At 40.7% G+C, this 20,850-nt stretch overlaps 1 protein-coding gene across 2 annotated transcripts in view; it reads left to right on the forward strand.

The window, feature by feature from the left end:
• The window catches only part of LOC141264476 (uncharacterized), a 497,614-nt gene extending 481,683 nt beyond the window's left edge, over positions 1 to 15,931 (forward strand). For both annotated transcript variants that reach the window (XM_073676751.1, XM_073676752.1), the window contains one exon: positions 14,836 to 15,931. In XM_073676751.1, coding sequence (XP_073532852.1) covers positions 14,836 to 15,225 — 390 coding nt within the window. In that variant the 3' untranslated portion in view covers positions 15,226 to 15,931. The remainder of the gene's footprint in view (positions 1 to 14,835) is intronic.
• Positions 15,932 to 20,850: the final 4,919 nt, after the last annotated feature.

Below are 20,850 nucleotides of genomic sequence, written 5' to 3' on the forward strand. Positions count from 1 at the left end.
GCCCTTTCCTCAGTAAGAAATGTAATTAAGAAATGGCAGTTGACCGGAACAGTGGAGGTCAAGATAACGTCTGGAAGACCAAGGAAAATTTCAGTGAGAGATACTCATAGGTATGCTGGGGAGGCAAATCGTAACCCCTGCTTTACTGCAAAAGACCTTCAAAAAGATTTAGCAGACCCTGGAGTTGTGGTACATTGTTCTACTGTTCAGAGACAGCTGCACAAATATGGAGTTTATGGAAGAGTCGTCATAAGAAAACCTCTCCTTCGTTCTCACCATGAAATTCAGTTTCAGAGGTATGCAAAAGAACATCTAAACAAGCCTGATACATTTTGGAAACAAGTCTTGTGCACCGATTAGGTTAAAATAGAAGTCTTTGGCCACAATGATCAAAGGTATGTGTGGAGAAAAAAGGGCACAGAATTTCAAGAAAAGAACATCTTACCAACCATTATGCATGGGGGTGGATCAATCATGCTTTGGGGTTGTATTGCAGCCAATGGCACAGGGAAAATTTCACATGTAGAAGGAAGGTTGGATTCAATGACATTTCAACAAATTCTTGATGCAAACATAACATCATCTGTAAAAAAGCTGAAGTTGAAAAGAGGATGGCTTCTATAAATGGATAATGATCCTGAACACACATCAAAATCCACAATACACTACCTCAAAAGTTGTAAGCTGAAGGTTTTACATTGGACCTCACAGTCCCCTGATCTGAACGTCATTGAAAATCTGTGGCTAAACCTCAAAATAGCAGTGCAATCAAGACGACCCAGGAATCTCACAGAACAGGAAGAATTTTCCCTCAAACAAAGAACTGAAAGACTCTTGGCTGGCAACAAAAAGTGTTTACAAGCTGTGATACTTTCAAAAGGGGGTGCTACTAGGTACTAACCATGCAGTGTTCCCAAACTTTTGCATCCACCCATTTTCCTTTTGGTAATTTTTAAAATGTAAAAGATGACAATATACAGGTGTTTTTCACAAAATTAGAATATCATCAAAAAGTTAATTTTAGTTCTTCAATTCAAAAAGTGAAACTCATATATTATATAGAGTCATTACAAACAGAGTGATCTATTTCAAGTGTTTATTTCAGTTAATGTTGATGATTATAAAGATACAAAAACTACCGCACTCCTGATTTGTTCTTGGTGCACAGGTAAGGTACCAAGCCCAAAGTACAATATTAGAAAAACCCGGTACTCAAGGAATTTAGAAAAATGGGTATAAAGTTTTTAATGAAGTAGGTACAATCAAATAGACAAACGTTTCGGTCCCTCGGGACCTTCATCAGTGTACAAGGTACGGGTCATGAAGGTGGAAAAAGGAATCCACTAAGATTGCTGAGCAGAGAACTGGAACATATACCAAGGAGTATAGGCCAGGAATGGTACGTCAGTAGAGAAAGCTGGAGGCAGAAGTCCAGAGTGAAGTAAAGACGCGGTATCCACCGCTTGTCAAAGAGATGTAGAGGCGGTCGTCTTTTAAAAAATTGTTACCATTCTTAAGTAAAGTGGGTCTCCTATACTGGTAATGCCCATGCACTAAGTGCATGGGCTAAAAAACATTTACTCCTGCGGGGTATACATAAACATACTGTATAACATACAGAATGTTAGAAGTAGGCCTCTAAAAAAAATTCCTATGGACATCATAAACACCCTTAACTAAATTATGTGGGTGTTGCATCACGGTCACCCTGGTGATATGATGGTGGAGGATGAGGAGGAGGACAACAGAAAATAGACAAAATCAGGAAGCATATTCCCATGTCTGGGTGTGAGGAGGTGCATGGGAATAGACCCCCCCCCCCCAAAAAAAAAAACAACAAACACTGGATTTGACTTTATGTTCCACTGCTATCATACGGTGGTGTTGAGAAGGCTGGCCCAATCCAGCCTTTGTTAATTTTGCTAAAAGTCAACCTGTCAATATTTTCAGTTGACAGGCGGATGCGCCTACCAGTTATAATACCCCTGGTGGCACTAGAAACCCTCTCTGACAAAATGCTAGTGGCAGGACAGGCCAGGACCTCCAAGGCGTAGCGAGCCAGTTCATTCCACGTGTCCAGCTTGCATTTCCAATAGTTATAAGGCACAGAGGAATCACAGAGGACATTGGTACGGTCGGCAAGGTACTCCTTCAGCATCTTCCAAAACTTTTCCCTTCTTGTCACAGTACCCCGAGCATCAGGGCCTGGGCTCTGGGATGGTCTGAGAAAACTGTCCCACACCTTTGACAGTGTTCCCTTGCCTCTGCTGCATACTATTTGTGCCTCCCTCGCCTGTACTTTTTGGTTTTCCAATGAACTGTGTCCTCTGCCGCCAGCATTTTTAGATGGGAATTTTTTTAATAATTCCTCAACGAGGGACTTCTGTTAATGCACTATTTTATTAGACCTCTCCACCACGAGAAAGGAGAGATAGAAAGTTCTCCTTGTAGCTTGGGTCTAGAAGTGTGACAAACCAGTAATTACTGTTGCCCAAAATGCGTACAACGCGAGAGTCATGTGAAAGGCCGCAGAACATAAAGTCAGCCATGTGTGCGAGGCTGCCAACAGCCAAGACTTCCCTGTCCTGACCAGGAGGACGACTGTCCATGCTCTCCTCCTCATCCTCCTCCTCGTTCCACGCTGATTAAATGGTATGACTGTTGTGTGGGTATTACCGTCTGTAGCGCAGGAAAACTGCTTCTGTTCCTCCTCCTCTTCCTCCTTCTCATTATCTCCCAATCCGTGTTGAGATGAGATGAGGCTGGGCTGTGTGGCATCACCCTGCATAGTTTCTTGCTCAATCTCATTGTGCTCCGCCTGCAATGCCTCCTCTTTAATTGTGAGCAGCGAGCATTTCAGTGGACATTGAAGCGGGATGGTGATGCTTATTATAGCGTCATCGCCGCTCACCATCTTGGTGGAGTCCTCAAAGTTTTGGAGAACGGCACAGATGTCAGACATCCATGCCCACTCTTGAGGTCTTATGTGCGAAGGTTGACCTGAATACCGACGGGCGTGTTGAAGGTGGTACTCAACAATTGCTCTTTGCTGCTCACAAATCTTTCCCAACATATGCAAGGTTGAGTTCCAACGCGTGGTGACATCGCACATCAGTTGATGAGCTGGAAGATGCAAATGCTGCTGAAGCACGGCGAGGGTGGTGGAAGCTGTAGATGACTTTCTAAAATGGGCAGACACGCAGCATAGTTTGACAAGAAGCTCAGGCAGATCTGGGTAGGTTTTGAGAAACCGCTAAACCACTAGGGTGAGCACATGGGCCAGGCTTGGTATGTGTGCAAGGTTGCCAAGCGTCAGAGCAGCCACCAGGTTCTGGCCATTATCACACACGACCATGCCTGGCTGTAGGTTCAGCGGTGCCAGCCATAGATCTGCCTGCTCTTTTACAGCTGTCAACAACTCTTCAGTGGCGTTCAGTTTGTCCCCTAAGCATATAAGCTTCAGCACAGCCTGTTGCCGCTTGGCCTAGGCAGTGCTTCCAGCTTCCGACTGATGTGGTAATTTTAGAGATGGAAACAAAGGAGGGGGTGCAGGAGAATGTAGAGGCAAACCTGATTGATCCAGGGCCTGCAATCCTCGGGGTCAGGAGGACATGTTCCGTACCAGGGTCCGACTGGGTCCCAGCTTCCACTATATTAACCCAGTGTGCCATCAGCGAGATGTACTGTCTCTGGCCACAAGCACTTGTCCATGGTTAGGTGGACCTTCCCAGTAACTGCGTTGTTGAGGGTACGGGTAATGTACTCTGGCACGTGCTTGTGTAATGCGGGGATGGCACACATTACTTGGTCCCCAGAGAAATATTGACGGCTGGGGACCGAGTCCCGAGGGACAGCCGCCTCAATGAGGTTGCGGAATGATTCCGTTTCCACGAGCCTAAAAGGCAACATTTCAAGTGCAAGCAGTCTAGAAATGTGGCAGTTTAGCGCTGTGGATTGTGGGTGGTTGGTTGCATATTTGCGCTTGCGTTCAAAGAACTGGGGTAGGAACAACTAAATGCTGCGCTGGGACAAGGACGTGAACAGGGATGGTGATGGTGGTGGTTGCTAGTGTGCAACGACAGGTGCAAGGTGGGAGGCATCTTCACCTGCGCCATAGACAGGGGATTAGTGTGCATGCACAACAGCGGAACATGCAGTGGTGTCACCTGCAGGCACTGTTTCTGGACCATGCCGTTCGGCCCAACTAGTCGGGTGCTTTGCTGTCATGTGCCTGATCATGCTGGTGGTGGTCAGGCTGGTAGTTTTGCTGCCTTCTGATGCTGGCATGGCAGCAAATGGCCTTTTTGGTGTTATCTGGACAGTCTTTAAAAAAGAGCCAGACTCTGGAAGACCTAACAGTTGGACTGGCAACTTCCCTCGTGTTGGTGTTCTGGGGAACAGTTGGCTGCCTTGTTTCTGTGGCGACCCCACTGCTTGTTCCTGCCTGTTGTGGTGCTATGCCTCCTTCCCCCTCTGTGCTTCTGTCCTTGCTATGCATGTCACCTTGCCAGGTTGGGTCAGTGACTTTATCGTCCACCATCTCATCTTCCACGTATGCACCCTGGGCCTACTCCTGACTTGGTGGCAATTGTGTCTCATCATCATCATCCACCTCTTGTGACAGTAATTTCACTTTCCCACCGTCACCTTCGTGTGACCGTGGCTGCTTAAATATTTGGGCATCGCTACATGCGATCTCCTCTTGTCCCGCTTGAAGCGGACCAAGCGAGAGACCAAGGGTGAATAGGTTGAACAACACACAACTGGCAGACTTTAACTCGAGTGTAATATTTGGCACGCTCCAAAAAATGTGATTATTACCGCAGTAATATAAAATCACATCTGATGACCATGGTTTTAGGCAGTGGCCTTGTAGTATGGTATTGGTCAGCGACCAAGTGTGAATAGGTTGAACAACACACAACTGACAGACTTTAACTGGAGTGTAATATTTGGCACGCTCCAAAAAATGTGACGATTATTACTGCAGTAATATCAGATCACGTTTGATGACCACGGTTTTAGGCAGTAAACTGTTATTTAGGTTGGAGAGAATGTAGGCATTTACTTGTTATAAAGTCCTGGTAATTTTTCATGTATGTAATTAATTTTGTACTAGTACTAACTGCTGTTTTTACATTTGTCTGTGCACTTTCTGTTCACATTGCCACGGTTATACATTGACCATTAAATAAAGGCTTTTTGTCTTGATATTGAGTCCCACCCTTTTTTTTGTATTTATACATCTTATGACCAATTTGTTTGGGTCTTTCTTCCTTCAGTATCGAGTGTAATATTTGGCACGCTCCAATAAATGTGACAATTATTACCGCAGTAATATCGGATCACGTCTGATGACCACAGTTTTAGACAGTGGCGTTATAGATATAAATAATCAGGATTAAGACCAAAAAAAAAAAATTTGCCCTGATATCTAAGGCTATGGTTATCTGTAACAGCAGCAGACAGAACGTGCAATGGACCCTATTCTGCTGTATGCAGTGTCCATAAACTCTGCCTGCCTAACTTCTGCTATCACCAGTAATATATGCAGCTGGATTAGTTCTTAGAAGGACTGTTAGTTCAGATGTGTATATATAGCTGTGGAATACCTAATACCTCACTAATAAACCACCAATTCTCTCCCTAGCTTAGCAGCAGCTCTCCCTACTCTGCCTGTCTGAAGGGTAGACTGTGACGAGCTCAGGGTCACCGGGTCTAATATAGACCCAATGACGCTATGCAGCCAGCCAATCACTCTAATGCCACAACCACCATGGCTGCAGCATTACAGTGAGAGGCAAGCAATCTCCGCATGTTTATTCTCTGTTAAAACAGCGCCAAACATGCGGGGTAGGGAGTCGAACTCCCGCCAGAGCATGCCGGAAGTACGCACGCTCGCTCATCACTAGTCCCTTATCCTGGTATATGTCCCTTATCCTGAGCCCCATCCTGGTAATATGTGCTTTACCTGGTATATATGTCCGTTATCCTGGACCCCATCCTGGTATATGTCCCCTGTTCTGCCGCTGTTCTTTAACCCCCTAGTGACCGAGCCAATTATGTCGTTAAAGACCAAGCCAAATTTTACAATTTTAACCTGTGTCACTTTATGAGGTAATAACTCTGGAACTCTTCAACGAATCCCACCGATTCTGAGATTGCTTTTTCATGACATATTGTACTTCATGATAATGGTAAAATTTATTCAATATGACTTGCGTTTATTTGTGAAAAAAGACAGAAATTTGGCGAAAATTTTGAACATTTTGCAATTATCAAACTTTGAATTTTTATGCCCTTAAATCAGAGAGTTATGTCGCACAAAATAGTTAATAAATAACATTTCCCACATGTCTACTTTACACCAGCACAATTTTGAAACAAAATCTTTTTTTGTTAGGAAGTTATAAGGGTTAAAAGTTGACCAGCAATTTCTCATTTTTCCAAAACCATTTTTTTAGGGACCACCTCACATTTGAAGTGACTTTGAGGGGCCTTTAAGACAGAAAATACCCAAAATTGATACCATTCTAAAAACTGCACCCCTCAAAGTGCTCAAAACCACATTCAAGAAGTTTATTTACCCTTCAGGTGCTTCACAGGAGTTTTTGGAATGTGGAAGAAAAAAATGAACATTTAACTTTTTTCCCAAAAATTTTACTTTAGACCCATTTTTTTTATTTTTGCAGGGGTAACAGGAAAAAGTGGACCCCAAAATTTGTTGTTCAATTTCCCCTGAGCACGCAGATACCCCATATGTGGGGATAAACACTGTTTGGGCACATGGCAGGGTTCAGAAGGGAAGGAGCACCATTTGACTTTTTGAATGTAAAATTTGCTTGAATAATTAGCGGACGCCATGTTGCATTTGTAGAGCCCCTGATGTGCCTAAACAGTGGAAAACCCCCACAAGTGACATCATTTTGGAAACTAGACCCCTCAGGGAACTTATCTAGATGTGTGGTGAGCACCTTGAACCCCCAGATGCTTCACAGAAGTTTATAACATTTAGCCATAAAAATAACATTTTCAAATTTTTTCCACAAAAATGTTTTTCAGCCCCCAATTTTGCGTTTTATAAGGGTAACAAGAGAAATTGCGCCATACCATTTGCTGTGCCATTTCTCCTGAGTAAGCCGATACCTCATATGTGGGAGAAAACCACTGTTTGGGCGCACGGCAGGGTTTGGAAGGGAAGGAGCGCCATTTGACTTTTTGATTGTAATAATTAGCGGAGCCCCTGATGTGCCTAAACAGTGGAAACCCCCCAAGTGACACCATTTTGGAAATTAGACCCCTTAGGGAACTTGTGTAGATGTGTGGTGAGCACCGTGAACCCCCAAGTGCTTCACAGAAGTTTATAACATGGAGCCGTGAAAATAAATAAAATCAAATTTTTTCCACAAAAATTATGTTTTAGCCCCAATTTTTTTATTTTCACAAGGGTAAGAGGAGAAAATGGACCCAAAAAACGTTTGTGCAATTTCTCCTGAGTACGCCGATACCCCATATGTGGGGAAAATACAGTGTTTGGGCGCACGGCAGGGTTCAAAAGGGAACGAGCACTGTGTGACTTTTTGAACGCAAAATTGGCTGGAATTGAGAGCGGATGCCATGTCGCATTTGGAGAGTCCCTGATGTGTCTAAATAGTGGAAACCCCCCCCCCCCCACAAGTGACCCCATTTTGGAAAATAGACCCCTCAAGGATTTTAGCAAGGGGTATAGTGAACATTTTGAACCCAGAGGTACGACACAGAAATTGATAACATTAGGTCATCATATTGAATAAATTGTCATTAGTCTTGAGCTCAAGTGCTCGCTACTTGAGTTTGCATTGGGTACTCAGGTATGCACCATGTATCGCGGCTGCTCGAGTGACATGCTTGAGTCTCCACCCCGCATTTTTCACGGTTATTAGACACACCAAAAAAAACATGCGGGGCTCGCTCGTGCATGGCAGGCAATCCCCGTGAGTTTTTTTGGGCCGCAAAGCATATGGGGCGGAGACTCGAGCTTGTCACTCGAGCACCCGCGATACTCGGTGCATATCCGAGCACCTGATGCAAACTCAAGTAGCGAGCACTTGCACTCCATCCTAGTTGCCATATCATCATCTTTTTTTTTTTTTACTTTTTAAAAAATCCCAACCCTAGCACAACCCTAACCCTAGCACAACCCTAACCCTAGAGTTTATTTTTTTACGCTGTTCCTCGTGCGGCATAAGTGATTAGATGACTTTATTCTTCGGCCTTTGCGATTGCAGTGATACCAGATTCATATCGGGTTTTTATGATTGACAGCTGTCACACACTAAAAGATGCTTTTTTTGCGAAGACAAGTTTTTGCATAGCCATATTTTCAGAGCTATAATTTTTTCCATATTTTGGCCGACAGAGTCTTGTGACGGCTTGTTTTTTTGCGGGACAAGTTGACTGTTTTATAGGTACCATTTTCAGACGTGGAATTTTTTGATCACTTTCTATTCCGATTTTTGGGAGGCAGAATAAACAAAAACCATCAATTCAGGAATTTTTTTTGTTTTTGTTTTTTTTATGCCATTCTGCATGTGGTGAAATAGATAATGCAGCATTATTCTTTGGGTCAGTGCGTTTACAGCGGTACCGCATTCATATAGTTTTTTTATGTTTTGGCGCTTTTACACAATAAAAACTATTTTATAGAAAAAATAATTGTTTTTTGCATCGCTTTATTCTGAGTGCTATAACTTTTTTATTTTTTGGCTGATGGAGCTGTATGGCAGCTTGTTTTTTGCAGGACAAGATGACTTTTTCAGTGGTACCATATTTATTTACATTTGTTTTTTGATCGCATTTTATTCCATTTTTTGTTTGGCTGTATGATGATAAAGCATGTTTTTTTTTTTTTTTTTTTACCGTGTTCACTAAAGGGGTTAACTAGTGTAACAGTATTATAAATCAGGCCATTCCGGACGCGGCCATACCAAATATGAGTACTTTTATTATTTTGTTGGTTTGTTTTTCATAATATTATTTATTGATGGGTGCATTATATTTTTATTTTTGGGGGATTATTTTTTTCATTTTTTTTATATTTTTACACTTTCTTTTTTCACTTTCTGATTCTTTTTTAACTTTTACGCTATGTCCCACTCTGGGACTTTCACTTTTAACTTTCAGATCGCCTGTATAGTACAGGAATACAGCACCATCCCTGTGATATACAAGCTGTCACAGCTGCACAGGGAGAAGTTACTTTGGTTATGCACTACGCATGACCAAAGTAACTTCTTGCCTCCTGGTGAACCCGGATGTTGTCATGATGCCGGGGGAGGAGGTGAGTATCGCGCTTACCTTCACAATGTTGCGATCGACTTTGATTGCAGCATTGCGGGAGTTAATGTGCCGGGAGCGGTGTGGGACCGCTCCTGGCACATAGCTCCGGGTGTCAGCTGTAACAATCTGCTGACACCCGGCGGCGATCGCCCAGCACCGCTTGTGTTTGGGTGCAATCCCCGCTCGCGTAATAGAACGTAGCTGGCTCTATAGGCCCAGGGCGCAGCTACGTACTATTACTGACGAGGTCGGAAAGGGGTTAAGAGCTTTGTTTCATTTTTTCTTTACAGAAATGTATCAGGACTTGTTTTTTGTGTAACCAGCTGTAAATTTTATTTGTACCACTTTAGAATACATATACCTTTTTATTTTATTCATTTTTTTGTTTATTTTTTTATTTAACGTTATTCAGCAAACAGTATGAATAATTGTCTAGTTTTCTATTACGTGTCCGAACGAAATACAGCCAGTGAAATAAGTATTCAGTACGTCACCAATATTCTAAGTAGATATATTTCTAAAGGTGCTATTGACATGAAATTCTTGCCACATGTCGGTAACAACCCATCCAATCCACTCAGGCAAATAAATCAAACCACAGATGTCTATAAATTTAATTATGTTGTGAAGTGATCAATACTTATTTCACCTAATGTATATGTAATTTTTGCAGTTTTTTTAATGATTTTTCATAGTTAGAACTATGATTTTGTTATTTATCTTTACATTTTTAAAAAACACTTAAAAACGTGTCTGATAAAGGGACTTGTACATGTGTTCATTTGATCACATTGTTAATACACTGTACAATATATGATGTGCAGTGCTTTATCTAGCCTGTAAGTGTTTGACAGCCTACAAGGCCTCCAATCCCAGCGGGATCTGATTGGTTGAGCAAAAGGGTAGACCTAGAGGCCATAGTCATTTCTCCTGTTGTCTTGGTAATCGATTGGCACCCCGCGACAACTTTGCAGGGTTGTTGATGGGCTGAAAGAGTGATCTCTCTTTATCAAAGGGTTTAAAGTGCTATGTCCCATCTCGGCACATGCAGCCGGCTCCCGGTGCGGATGGTGCATGCACAACTGCTGACCCCATGCCATTCTTCAGGCATAGCTGTACTCCCAATTGTGGGAAATCACCTGCAGTCTGGACATACTGTTACGTCCATTTGTGTAAGAGTTAAATTCCCAGTTATTATGCAAATTGTCTCCTCAGAGAAAAAGAGGACTTTAACTCTATAGCACCACCTATTGGAAGTAGCAATCCTGCAAGTCACAATCAACCCTTTAACGAGTCGTGCAATATGACTTAGGATAAAAGACAAATCAGAATCTCAATTTGCAGACACGGTGTTTCGGGCTGTTGGCCCTCATCAGTGCAAAGTATGAGAACTGATTTGGCTGGGTACTGTTTTCTAATGCTTCACTTAATGGTTTCAACCATGATTTTTATTTCTATACTCCCGTGGCTTGCATAGTATAAATATAACAAATTGAGATTTACTAACCAATACAGCTTCTTCTCTGGCTCTCAGCCACTCGGTCTATGTTTACAGGCTGCCGCAATGACGTGACAACTACAGCACATGACCGCAGCAGCCAATCACTGGGCTGTAGTCATAATGTCACCGCTGCAACCTATCAAGGACAGTGGCAGACAGTTGTGGCTTGTGAATAAAGCTCTGTTTTACACTGGGCAAGTAAAGTAAAACAAATACATCTTGGAAAACCCCTTTAAGCCTTTTTCAATGGTTTTCCCCACTCTCCCCGGTCACACTATGGAAACTAGCTGAGCCGTTTAGGACAGACTGGGAGCCGCAGTCTGTTACCTATGGTTGTAACTAGTCTATCACAGACGACCTTTCACTCAAAGGTAAGATGGATCAGTAGCATAATGGGGTAACCCTTACAGCCATATTTATGCATGCATTCTTTTCTTTAGTTTTCCCAGCCAATGATAAAAAAATAAACATTTTTACAAAAATATAAATCTGAGAACTAGGTGCCATAAATAAAATCATTGTTGCTGTTTCCTCTTTTCAAATTATTAATTATTTTACGGCACCCGTAATTGAAGGCTGCTGTCCATATGATAAAGTGCAAATGGTTTACAGTACGTACCATATGTAAAACATAAGTGTAACCTAGATAGAAAATACACATGACCCACTAGTACGTGAGTAACTGGTACATAGGAATAGAAACCACTGTCTATGTGGGCTTACAATCTGCATGGAATGGTGGATGAGACAGTACGTGAGGGTAAAACCGCTTGTATGGTATTGTGCTAGCAGTGGAATTTTTGAAGGTTTCTAGGCTTTTCTGAAGAAGTGAGTTTTAGGTTGAAGCTTTCGAATGAGTGAGTGTCTCAACAGCTAGAGTCGTAAGTTCCAGATTATAGGGGTTAAACGGAAGAAATCTAGGAAACAGTTGTGTGAGGAGAAGGTAAAAGGAGAGCAGAGAAGGAGGTTTTATGAGAGCCAGAGATTGAGGGGCTCAAGAATGTTAATTGGGAAGTCATGGAGAAGGATGTTGTAGTCATCTAGATTGGAGTTGATATCGACATGCACTATAATTTTTAGTTAGTCGAAGTTGAGAAAAGGGTGGCTTTAGGAAATGTTTTTGAGTTGGAGCCTGCTGAAAGTGCTAAAGCTTCAATATGCAGAATCAAAGCTGTAGAGCTGTTAAAACGAGGCTATCATATCACAAGATTTTTTCTATATATTATAGAGTGTGCAAATTACTGCCGATCCATAGGGTTCCAGGTCCTGATATCCTCACCAATCTCTCAAAGCACCTCTTTGATGTGCACGTCCTGTGTGAATGCAAATAGAGCAGTGTACAGACTCAATAGATACTCTGTGGGTTCGTACACCGCTCTTACTATGGAGCATGTACCCTACTCTATAGGGACATACATGCAGGAGCTGCGCACTTTAGATTTATGCTGTGAGTGATCAGAGGGCATCTCAGGACCCAGGCACTCACTGATCGGCAGCACATATAAAAAATCTTTAGAATTGATAATTATCTTATAACTGTAATTGATAGGGTTGGTTGGGGAAAATGCAACATCCGGTGATTAAAGGAACTTACCAGGCAAACCTCATGTGGGGAGCGGGGGACTGTGCATGATGAGTATCTCTTTCATGTCCTTTAAATCAGTGTGTTGTGCGTTGCTTCTTTAGGCTTAGAAAAATGTTCAGGATTGAAAAAACATGGCGACTTTCATCTCATGGAATGGCGAGCCATTTTTTTCTGGTTATCTCTGGTATTGTAGATCTACTCTTTTAAAGTGAATGGGCCTGAGCAGACGCACCATTTATCTTTAGAATAGTGCAACCATATATTTCTAATTCTGTACAACCTCTTAAAGCATAACACGTACAAAATGTTCCCTCAGTATACAAAAAATGCATATTGTAACAATGATGCTAAAAGAAATTGTATTTGATTAACTTTTTTTCTAGGCAAATGTAAAAAATGGTTACATCTAGTAAACGCTGGAAAATGTGGTGTTTTTATCAATTTGTATTTTATGTTTATACTATTATTCTATATAAAAATCATTCTTTATGTCTTTGGTTCTCACTTAGGTTTATTGCCCCAATCTTTGGGACTCCTGTATAACGTATGAACGATTAATTTGTAAATTTACACTTAGTGCTTCATCTTGCCCTGAATGGCTGTTAGAAAGTGATAAATGGAAGTGGAAATTGTCTTGCTAAGATGAATAGATTTTGTATGAATTTCAGATAAAGATAAGTGACACTAAGCTTGATTCTAATTATTTCCATTTTAAAGTTTCCTAAAAGGGAAAGAAAAGTCTAAAAACCCTGCACACTAATCATGTCAAATACCTAGAAAGCTTTATGGACTACACATTATTGTCCATTATTCCAGGACTCAGATTCAATTGCCTGCATTTTATCATTTTAAAGCCAGAGAATGATCTTTTAATTAACACCCAAATTGCTAAATACAGCATTTGAGTTACAGCTAATGACTAGTTTTTACCTCTCCCTATGATTATTACAGCCATGCTCAAACTATAACATTATCACATCACAAACCAAGGTTTGAAATTAATTTATAGGTGACTTTAAAATAATGTTGGACTATTTTGTATTTTCTCAGTTTTTCATGCTACATTCCATTTTTAAATTGGTGCGACATATGCCCATCATACATAAGGCAGAGACCTGTCTCTTAATGAAAAATGTATTGTCAATAAAGTGATTAATTACCTCACCATTTATTAGTAATAATCACTGTATAATTTTTGTTACAATTCATTATCTGTGCCATTTTTGCATAGTAATAACCGCCTGGTTCTACCAAAGTGCAAGCACTTATACATTACATATATGTTGATCAGCCATAACATGAACACCTCCTGCCTAAAATTGGTTAGAAACCATATTACCAAAAGATCACTGTCCCCAAGAGTTGGGTATCTGACCCCAAGATGTTGAGATTAAAGGTCACATCTTGACAGTTCACCGATCTCATAATAAATTCTTTCCCTTGTTTCAAGTGCACGGTTCCATGAGCATGGAATTGGTATAGGAAGAGATGAGGTCCAGCACTTCAATTCCAGACTATAAAAAAGCAATTTCCAATGTAGAATCGCAATTCAACTTTGCAGTCTTAAAGAGGACCTTTCACCAAACTTTTTATGTGGAACTAGGCAAACAATGTAATAGTGGCTGTAGTGTGGAATAAAAATTTTTTTTTTATTAATTTCGCTTCTCCTTTGCAGAGATATTCACAATCAAATATCTGGCTCTTTATGAGTTAACTAATGAGTTAGCTAGTAGCTCCACACTTCTGAGCTGTATAATTTATCTTCAGTGCTTATTTAGGCTGCACACTCCGGCTGGCAGGACATGTGGACTATGGTTATGTGACCCTGATTACATCATCACAAGTCCTTCTGCACTTCTTTGTGGCTGCCTGCTTATGATTGGTCAGCATTATACAGTAGGCAGAAGTACACGCCCCCCAGTGAAAACTATCTAATAATACCCACTTGGAAACAACTAAAGTTATCTCATTGGTTGCCAAATATTTGATTGTTAATATCCCCGCAATGGAGAGGCGAAAAAAAAATGTTGAATTCCGCTCATAGCCACTATTTCATCATTTGTCAAGCTCAACAAGAAAAATGTAAATTAATGATGCCAAGATTAAGAACGCAAAGTCGAATGGCACTGGATTTTAATGCTGGAGATTGCTGTTTTACTTCATGTATGTACCTGAAATAAAGGATTTACAGTCTTGTATTTTGTGAGGTGAGGCCTTCATGAATTGGACTTGTTTTTTGAGCATATATCACAGATGCTTGATCGAATTGAGATCTCTGGAATTTGGACATTGGACCAAATGGTGGTGACATTGGACATAATTCCTATAAGTCGATGAGTCTTGTTTTTGTCAACCAATTGTGTTCAAACCAATAGTTTATATGTATTGACTTGATTTATGTATGCCATTCATATTTTTTTTTCCGATGTAGCTGACTGAACTAAATCAAGAGAATGGAGGTCTACGGCAGCGGGTGGAAGAGGAAACGCTTAAAAACCAGAAGCTTGATCTCCAGTTGCAAACTTACAGTCAAACCCTGTCAAATCTTTTCACTCATTTGAAGGTTGAAGGACCAAAGGACGTTCTCCACAAAGACACAAGCACTAACAGTATTTTATCCTGCAGCCATGTGAATCAACCATGCTTTGATAGACCATTGCAGATTCTTCCCCAAAGCCAAGAAAAAAAAGACAACTTAAATGGAATGTTAGAACAATTAGTCGTAAAAGATTCAGAAGACAAATCATGTTGTATGCAACACATTTTAGAGCTTTCTGCTCTTCTACAAGGAAACTACAAGGAGATAAATGGACAGAAATGAGATTTATGTTAATTTGTGTAGTCAACATTCATACATATTTCATAGTTTACAGACTGATTTTCCTTATTTTGGTGATGGTCATGTTTCACCAAAAAGTACATATTATGTGTTATAATCTATATAGTTTGGGTCATGATGGCATCATTATTTATTGTTATAGTTTCTTTAGATTGTTTTAATATCCTTTACTCATAGTTGTTTTTAATGCCTTCCCAACATCTGCTGTACATGTAGGGAGCATTTTAGGCCTCCATGTATGGAGCAGGCTCAAGAACTGAACCCGCACCAAAATGGGCAGCTGCTGGTTGTGTTACGCAGGCAACATCAACTTGTTACAATTGAAGTTATAATTTTGAACTATGACCAATATTAGAAAATGTTTTCATCTTTCAAAACCAGTGTCATACCTATTTACAGATTTCATCTGGCATTGTAATTTAATACTTTTCATTTCAATAGAGCTGAGCAACAGTGCAAGACATAACCCATGAACACGTTTGGTTCTGTTTGTGGAAGAAAGCAGACCTGTTTTTTTCTTGATTTGTTTTAATGCATATCATAGTGGTTAACTTCAGTTACAAATGCTACATGAAGTTTCACTCTGCTGTCTTCATTCCTGAAGACATTTTTCTGTTATGCAGTTTGCCCCATGCTCCTAGTTTTGGACTTATTTCTTGTGATTGTGAACCTCCCAGTAGTACACTAGTGCGCAAAAAGGTAACAATGTTTTGAACTTTTGATTTTCAGGCTCCATATCTCACCATTCCCTACTGCTTCCAATGTGAGACTACTATTATTTTATAGACAATCATTTTGGCTATCTCATGCATAAATTTGACTTTCAACTATTTAGCATATGATTAGTTTTGTCACTGCATTGTTACTGTTTTACTCCTAAAAGTTTCAATTTAAATTTTTATTATTTTGTTAGTATTTTGTAAATCCACCTTTTGGCTTTCAACACTCTCTGAATCATTCTGGGCATGGTCTTGATCAGATTCAAGCATGTCTTGACTGAAATCTGATCCCAGGTCCCTTCTACACATTTCCAAAGTTGGTTCATATTAGTCGACTCACTTGGGTATGTATACAGCTTTTTCTTCAACTCTACCCACAAGTGTTCGATTAGGTTGAGGTTTGGGCACTGTGGGGGCCAATCTAGCACCTCTACTTCATTGTCATTGAACGATTTCTTCGCCAATCTCGACGTATGATTCAGGTCGTTATCCTGCTGGAACACTATGGCGTCCATTTCATACCCATAGTTCTCAAGTGTACTAAGTAATTTATCCTGTAGGATACTCACATATAGCTCAGCATTGAGACCACCATTGATCCTGGGCAAGCATCCAATGCCTTTGGATGTAAAACAACCCCATATCTTCAGGCTTCCTCCACCAAACTTGACAGTTCCTTCAATTTCTCAATCCGTTAGCCCCTGTTTCTCTTGTTTCTTCCAGACCTATTTGCACCAAACAGAGCTTAGTCTATTGACTTTTGTTTCATCTCTCCAAATCACCCGATTCCAATCTTCTACTATCCACTTTTTGAACTTTTTTGCAAACTCAAGTCGATGCTAATTATGACTATATACAGCACTGGCCAAAAGTATTGGCACCCCTGCAATTCTGTCAGATAATACTCAGTTTCTTCCTGAAAATGATTGCAATCACAAATTCTTCAGTATTATTCTCTTCATTTAATTTGTCTTCAATGAAAAAAACACAAAAAGAATTGTCCTAAAGCCAAATTGGATATAATTCCACACCAAACCTAAAAAAGGGGGTGGACAAAAGTATTGGCACCCTTTGAAAAATCATGTGATGCTTCTCTAATTCATGTAATTAACAGCACCTGTAACTTACCTGTGGCACCTAACAGGTGTTGGCAATAACTAAATCACACTTGCAGCCAGTTAGCATGGATTAAAGTTGACTCAACCTCTGTCCTGTGTCCTTGTGTGTACCACATTGAGCATGGAGAAGAGAAAGAAGACCAAAGAACTGTCCGAGGACTTGAGAAACCAAATTGTGAGGAAGCATGAGCAATCTCAAGGCTACAAGTCCATATCCAAAGACCTGAATGTTCCTGTGTCTTCCGTGCGCAGTGTCCTCAAGAAGTTTAAAGCCCATGGCACTGTGGCTAACCTCCCTAGTTGTGGACGGAAAAGAAAAATTGACGAGAGATTTCAACGCAAGATTGTGCGGATGGTGGATAAAGAACCTCGACTAACATCCAAACAAGTTCAAGCTGCCCTGCAGTCCGAGGGTACAACAGTGTCAACCCGTACTATCCGTCAAAGTCTGAATGAAAAGGGACTGTATGGTAGGATATCCAGGAAGACTCCACTTCTTACCCCGAGACATAAAAAAGCCAGGCTGGAGTTTGCCAAAACTTACCTGAGAAAGCCTAAAACGTTTTGGAAGAATGTTCTCTGGTCAGATGAGACAAAAGTAGAACTTTTGGGGAAAAAGCATCAACATAGAGTGTACAGGAAAAAAAAGAGGCATTCAAAGAAAAGAACACGGTCCCTACAGTCAAACATGGCGTAGGATCCCTGATGTTTTGGGGTTGCTTTGCTGTCTCTGGCACTGGACTGCTTGACCGTGTGCATGGCATTATGAAGTCTGAAGACTACCAACAAATTTTGCAGCATAATGTGGGGCCCAGTGTGAGAAAGCTGGGACTCCCTCAGAGGTCATGGGTCTTCCAGCAGGACAATGACCCAAAACACACTTCCAAAAGCACTATAAAATGGTTTGAGAGAAAGCACTGGAGACTTCTAAGGTGGCCAGCAATGAGTCCAGACCTAAATCCCATAGAACACCTGTGGAGAGATCTCAAAATGGCAGTTTGGAGAAGGCACCCTTCAAATATCAGGTACCTGGAGCAGTTTACCAAAGAAGAATGGTCTACAATTCCAGCAGAGCATTGTAAGAAACTCATTGATGGTTACCGGAAGCGGTTGTTCGCAGTTATTTTGGCTAAAGGTTGTGCAACCAAGTATTAGGCTGAGGGTGCCAATACATTTGTCCGGCAGTTTTTTGGAGTTTTGTGTGAAATGATCAATGATTTGATTTTTGCTTCATTCTCTTTTGTGTTTTTTCCTTGCAAGCAAATTAAATGAAGAGAATAATACCAAAGAATTTGTGATTGCAATCATTTTCAGGAAGAAACTGAGTATTATCTGACAGAATTGCATGGGTGCCAATACTTTTGGCCAGCACTGTAGATGTCAGGGCTTCTTCACCTTTTTTTGGGCCACCATTCCAGACTTGTATAAAGTATTTTGCACAGTGCTTGCATGGACCTCTGTGAACTAACTATTATGAAGCATACGAGCCACCGTGACTGCTGTGTTTGTTGTGCCAGAACTGATACACCTTGTGATGAGCCGACTTGCCTCGGATATTTTGCCTGGATGTCCACCTTTTAACTTTTGAATGAATTGGACGGACTTTTGACAGTTTTCTTGACTGAGAGACCGCTGTCGATGAGCTGGATGATGCTGTTTCTCTTTTCTTGGGAAATCTTCATAGCTGCTTCTCAATTCGAACCAGTGACCTTTCGCTTGAAAATCAACCTAAGAATGTGAGAACAGGTTGTAATTTGTAGTATACAGGAAGAAAAATATGTTTCCACCACCAGAAGCAAAACAGTAACAATGCTGTGACATGACAAGAATCTGCATAACTAATCATATGCAAAATAGTTGCAAATCAAATTTATGAGATAGCCAAGATGATTGTCTATAAAATGATGGTAGTCTCACATTCGAAGCAGTAGTAGATGGTGAGATATGGAGCCTGAAAGTCAAAAGTTCAAAACATTGTTACCCTTTTGCTTGTCAGTGCACATGCTGAATGTGAGCTCTGTGTATCCAGGATGCTTCTGTCTTTACTAGTTCTTGTGGATCAGCACAGTTTCATTCCTGAAGTAATTTTCCCTTCTTTTGCTCATATAGGATCATGTGCTTTCCTCCTCATTTACAGCCTGAGTAAGCTGTCCTGCCTAATTACTGGAATGCTTTCACTCCTCTTTTTGATCTGCCTTATTTAAACTCCTGCTATCGCTAAGTGTATGATTACATTGGATATGCAGCCTAATTTCCAGATGCAGCGTTACCTGCAAAATATATTAACCAGCGATGCCAATTTGAAATCTGCAGGCTGTCAGTTTAAGCTAAGTATATTTCCTGCAGTATATATTTGCACCATTTGCACATAAAAAAACACTATCCACACAATTTTGTGCCGATATTTGCATTGCAGAATTTGCACAGCAATCATACATGGGAATGTATGAGAAGGGAAGGGGCAAGCAGAGATAGCTATCAGAGCCAGGAGCTTTGACTAATTTGTTAGAGAAAAATAGGGGAAAAAAAGGTAAATCAGCTCATCACTGCACTGAAAGAAATGCCCGTAAAGCCCCATGGGTCGGTGCACGGAATCCTCCAGGACCATAACCTCCAGCAAACAATAATGTAAAAAGCAGGAAGGGGGGAGTCCCAGCACCATAAATAAATACATTCGTGCCCGAAAATGTTGACATTTTTACGGAAAATGATGTTTTTCTCCCAGAAAATTATTGTAATTACACATGTTTTGTTATACACATGTTTACCTCTTTTGTGTGTATTGGAACAATACAAAAAACATAGAAAAATAGGCAAATTGAAAACATCATTTTCACACTAAACCCAAAAAATGGTCCAGACAAAATTGTTGGCATTTTTCAAAAATGTGGGTAAACAATTTTGTTTCAAGCATGTGATGCTTGTTCAAAATTACCTGTAGCAAGTAACAAGTGTGGGCAATATGAAAATCACGCCTAAAACCAGATAAAAAGGGAAATGGAATCAATCTTTGCATTGCGTGTCTGTGTGCACCACACTAAACATGGAGAACAGTAAGAGAAGCAGTTTGCAAAATTCCAGTTGAGAGGTTTAAGAAGCTTGTTGATGGTTATAGGAAGCTATTGATTGCAATTATATATCCCAAAGGGTGTGTAACCAAATATTAAGTTGAGGGTGCCAACAATTTTGTACAGCCCATATTTGAGTTTTAAAGTGAAATTATGTCCAATTTTCCCTTTTTCTCAGTTATTTTGTGTTGTTCCAATACATACAAAGGAGATAAACATGTATAATAAAACATGTATCCAAGGGGTAGCGTTTCTCTTTACGAAGAGTAACATGTCAAGGTGAGGAGACTTTTAAGCCACAATGCTTCTCTGGGAAATATGCAAATTGTCTCTTCAGAGAGGAAGAGGACTACAACTCTAGTGCCACCTATTGGAAGTAACAATCCTAAAAGTCAATATAGACTTTAATGAGCCTTGTCACATGACTTAGGATAAAAGCCAGAAGCAGAATCTCAATTTGCTGACACTGTGTTTCGGGGTACTGCCCCTCATCAGTGTTAGTTGTGAGATCTAGTTTGGCTGGGTGAGAGGCGTCTGACCGGTATCCAAGAGGTAACGTTTCTTCTTGTGGAGAGTGACATGTTAAGCATGTCAACGTGAGGAGACTTTTAAGACACAATGCTCCTCTGGGAAATATGCAAATTGTCACTCTCCGCAATGAGAAACATTACCCCTATTGCTACCTCATAACTTGGAATTTCA

The sequence above is a fragment of the Phyllobates terribilis genome, unplaced genomic scaffold, assembly GCF_046119375.1.
Source record: "Phyllobates terribilis strain yellow unplaced genomic scaffold, ASM4611937v1 Scaffold_4__5_contigs__length_816908805, whole genome shotgun sequence".
Lineage (NCBI taxonomy): Eukaryota > Metazoa > Chordata > Amphibia > Anura > Dendrobatidae > Phyllobates > Phyllobates terribilis.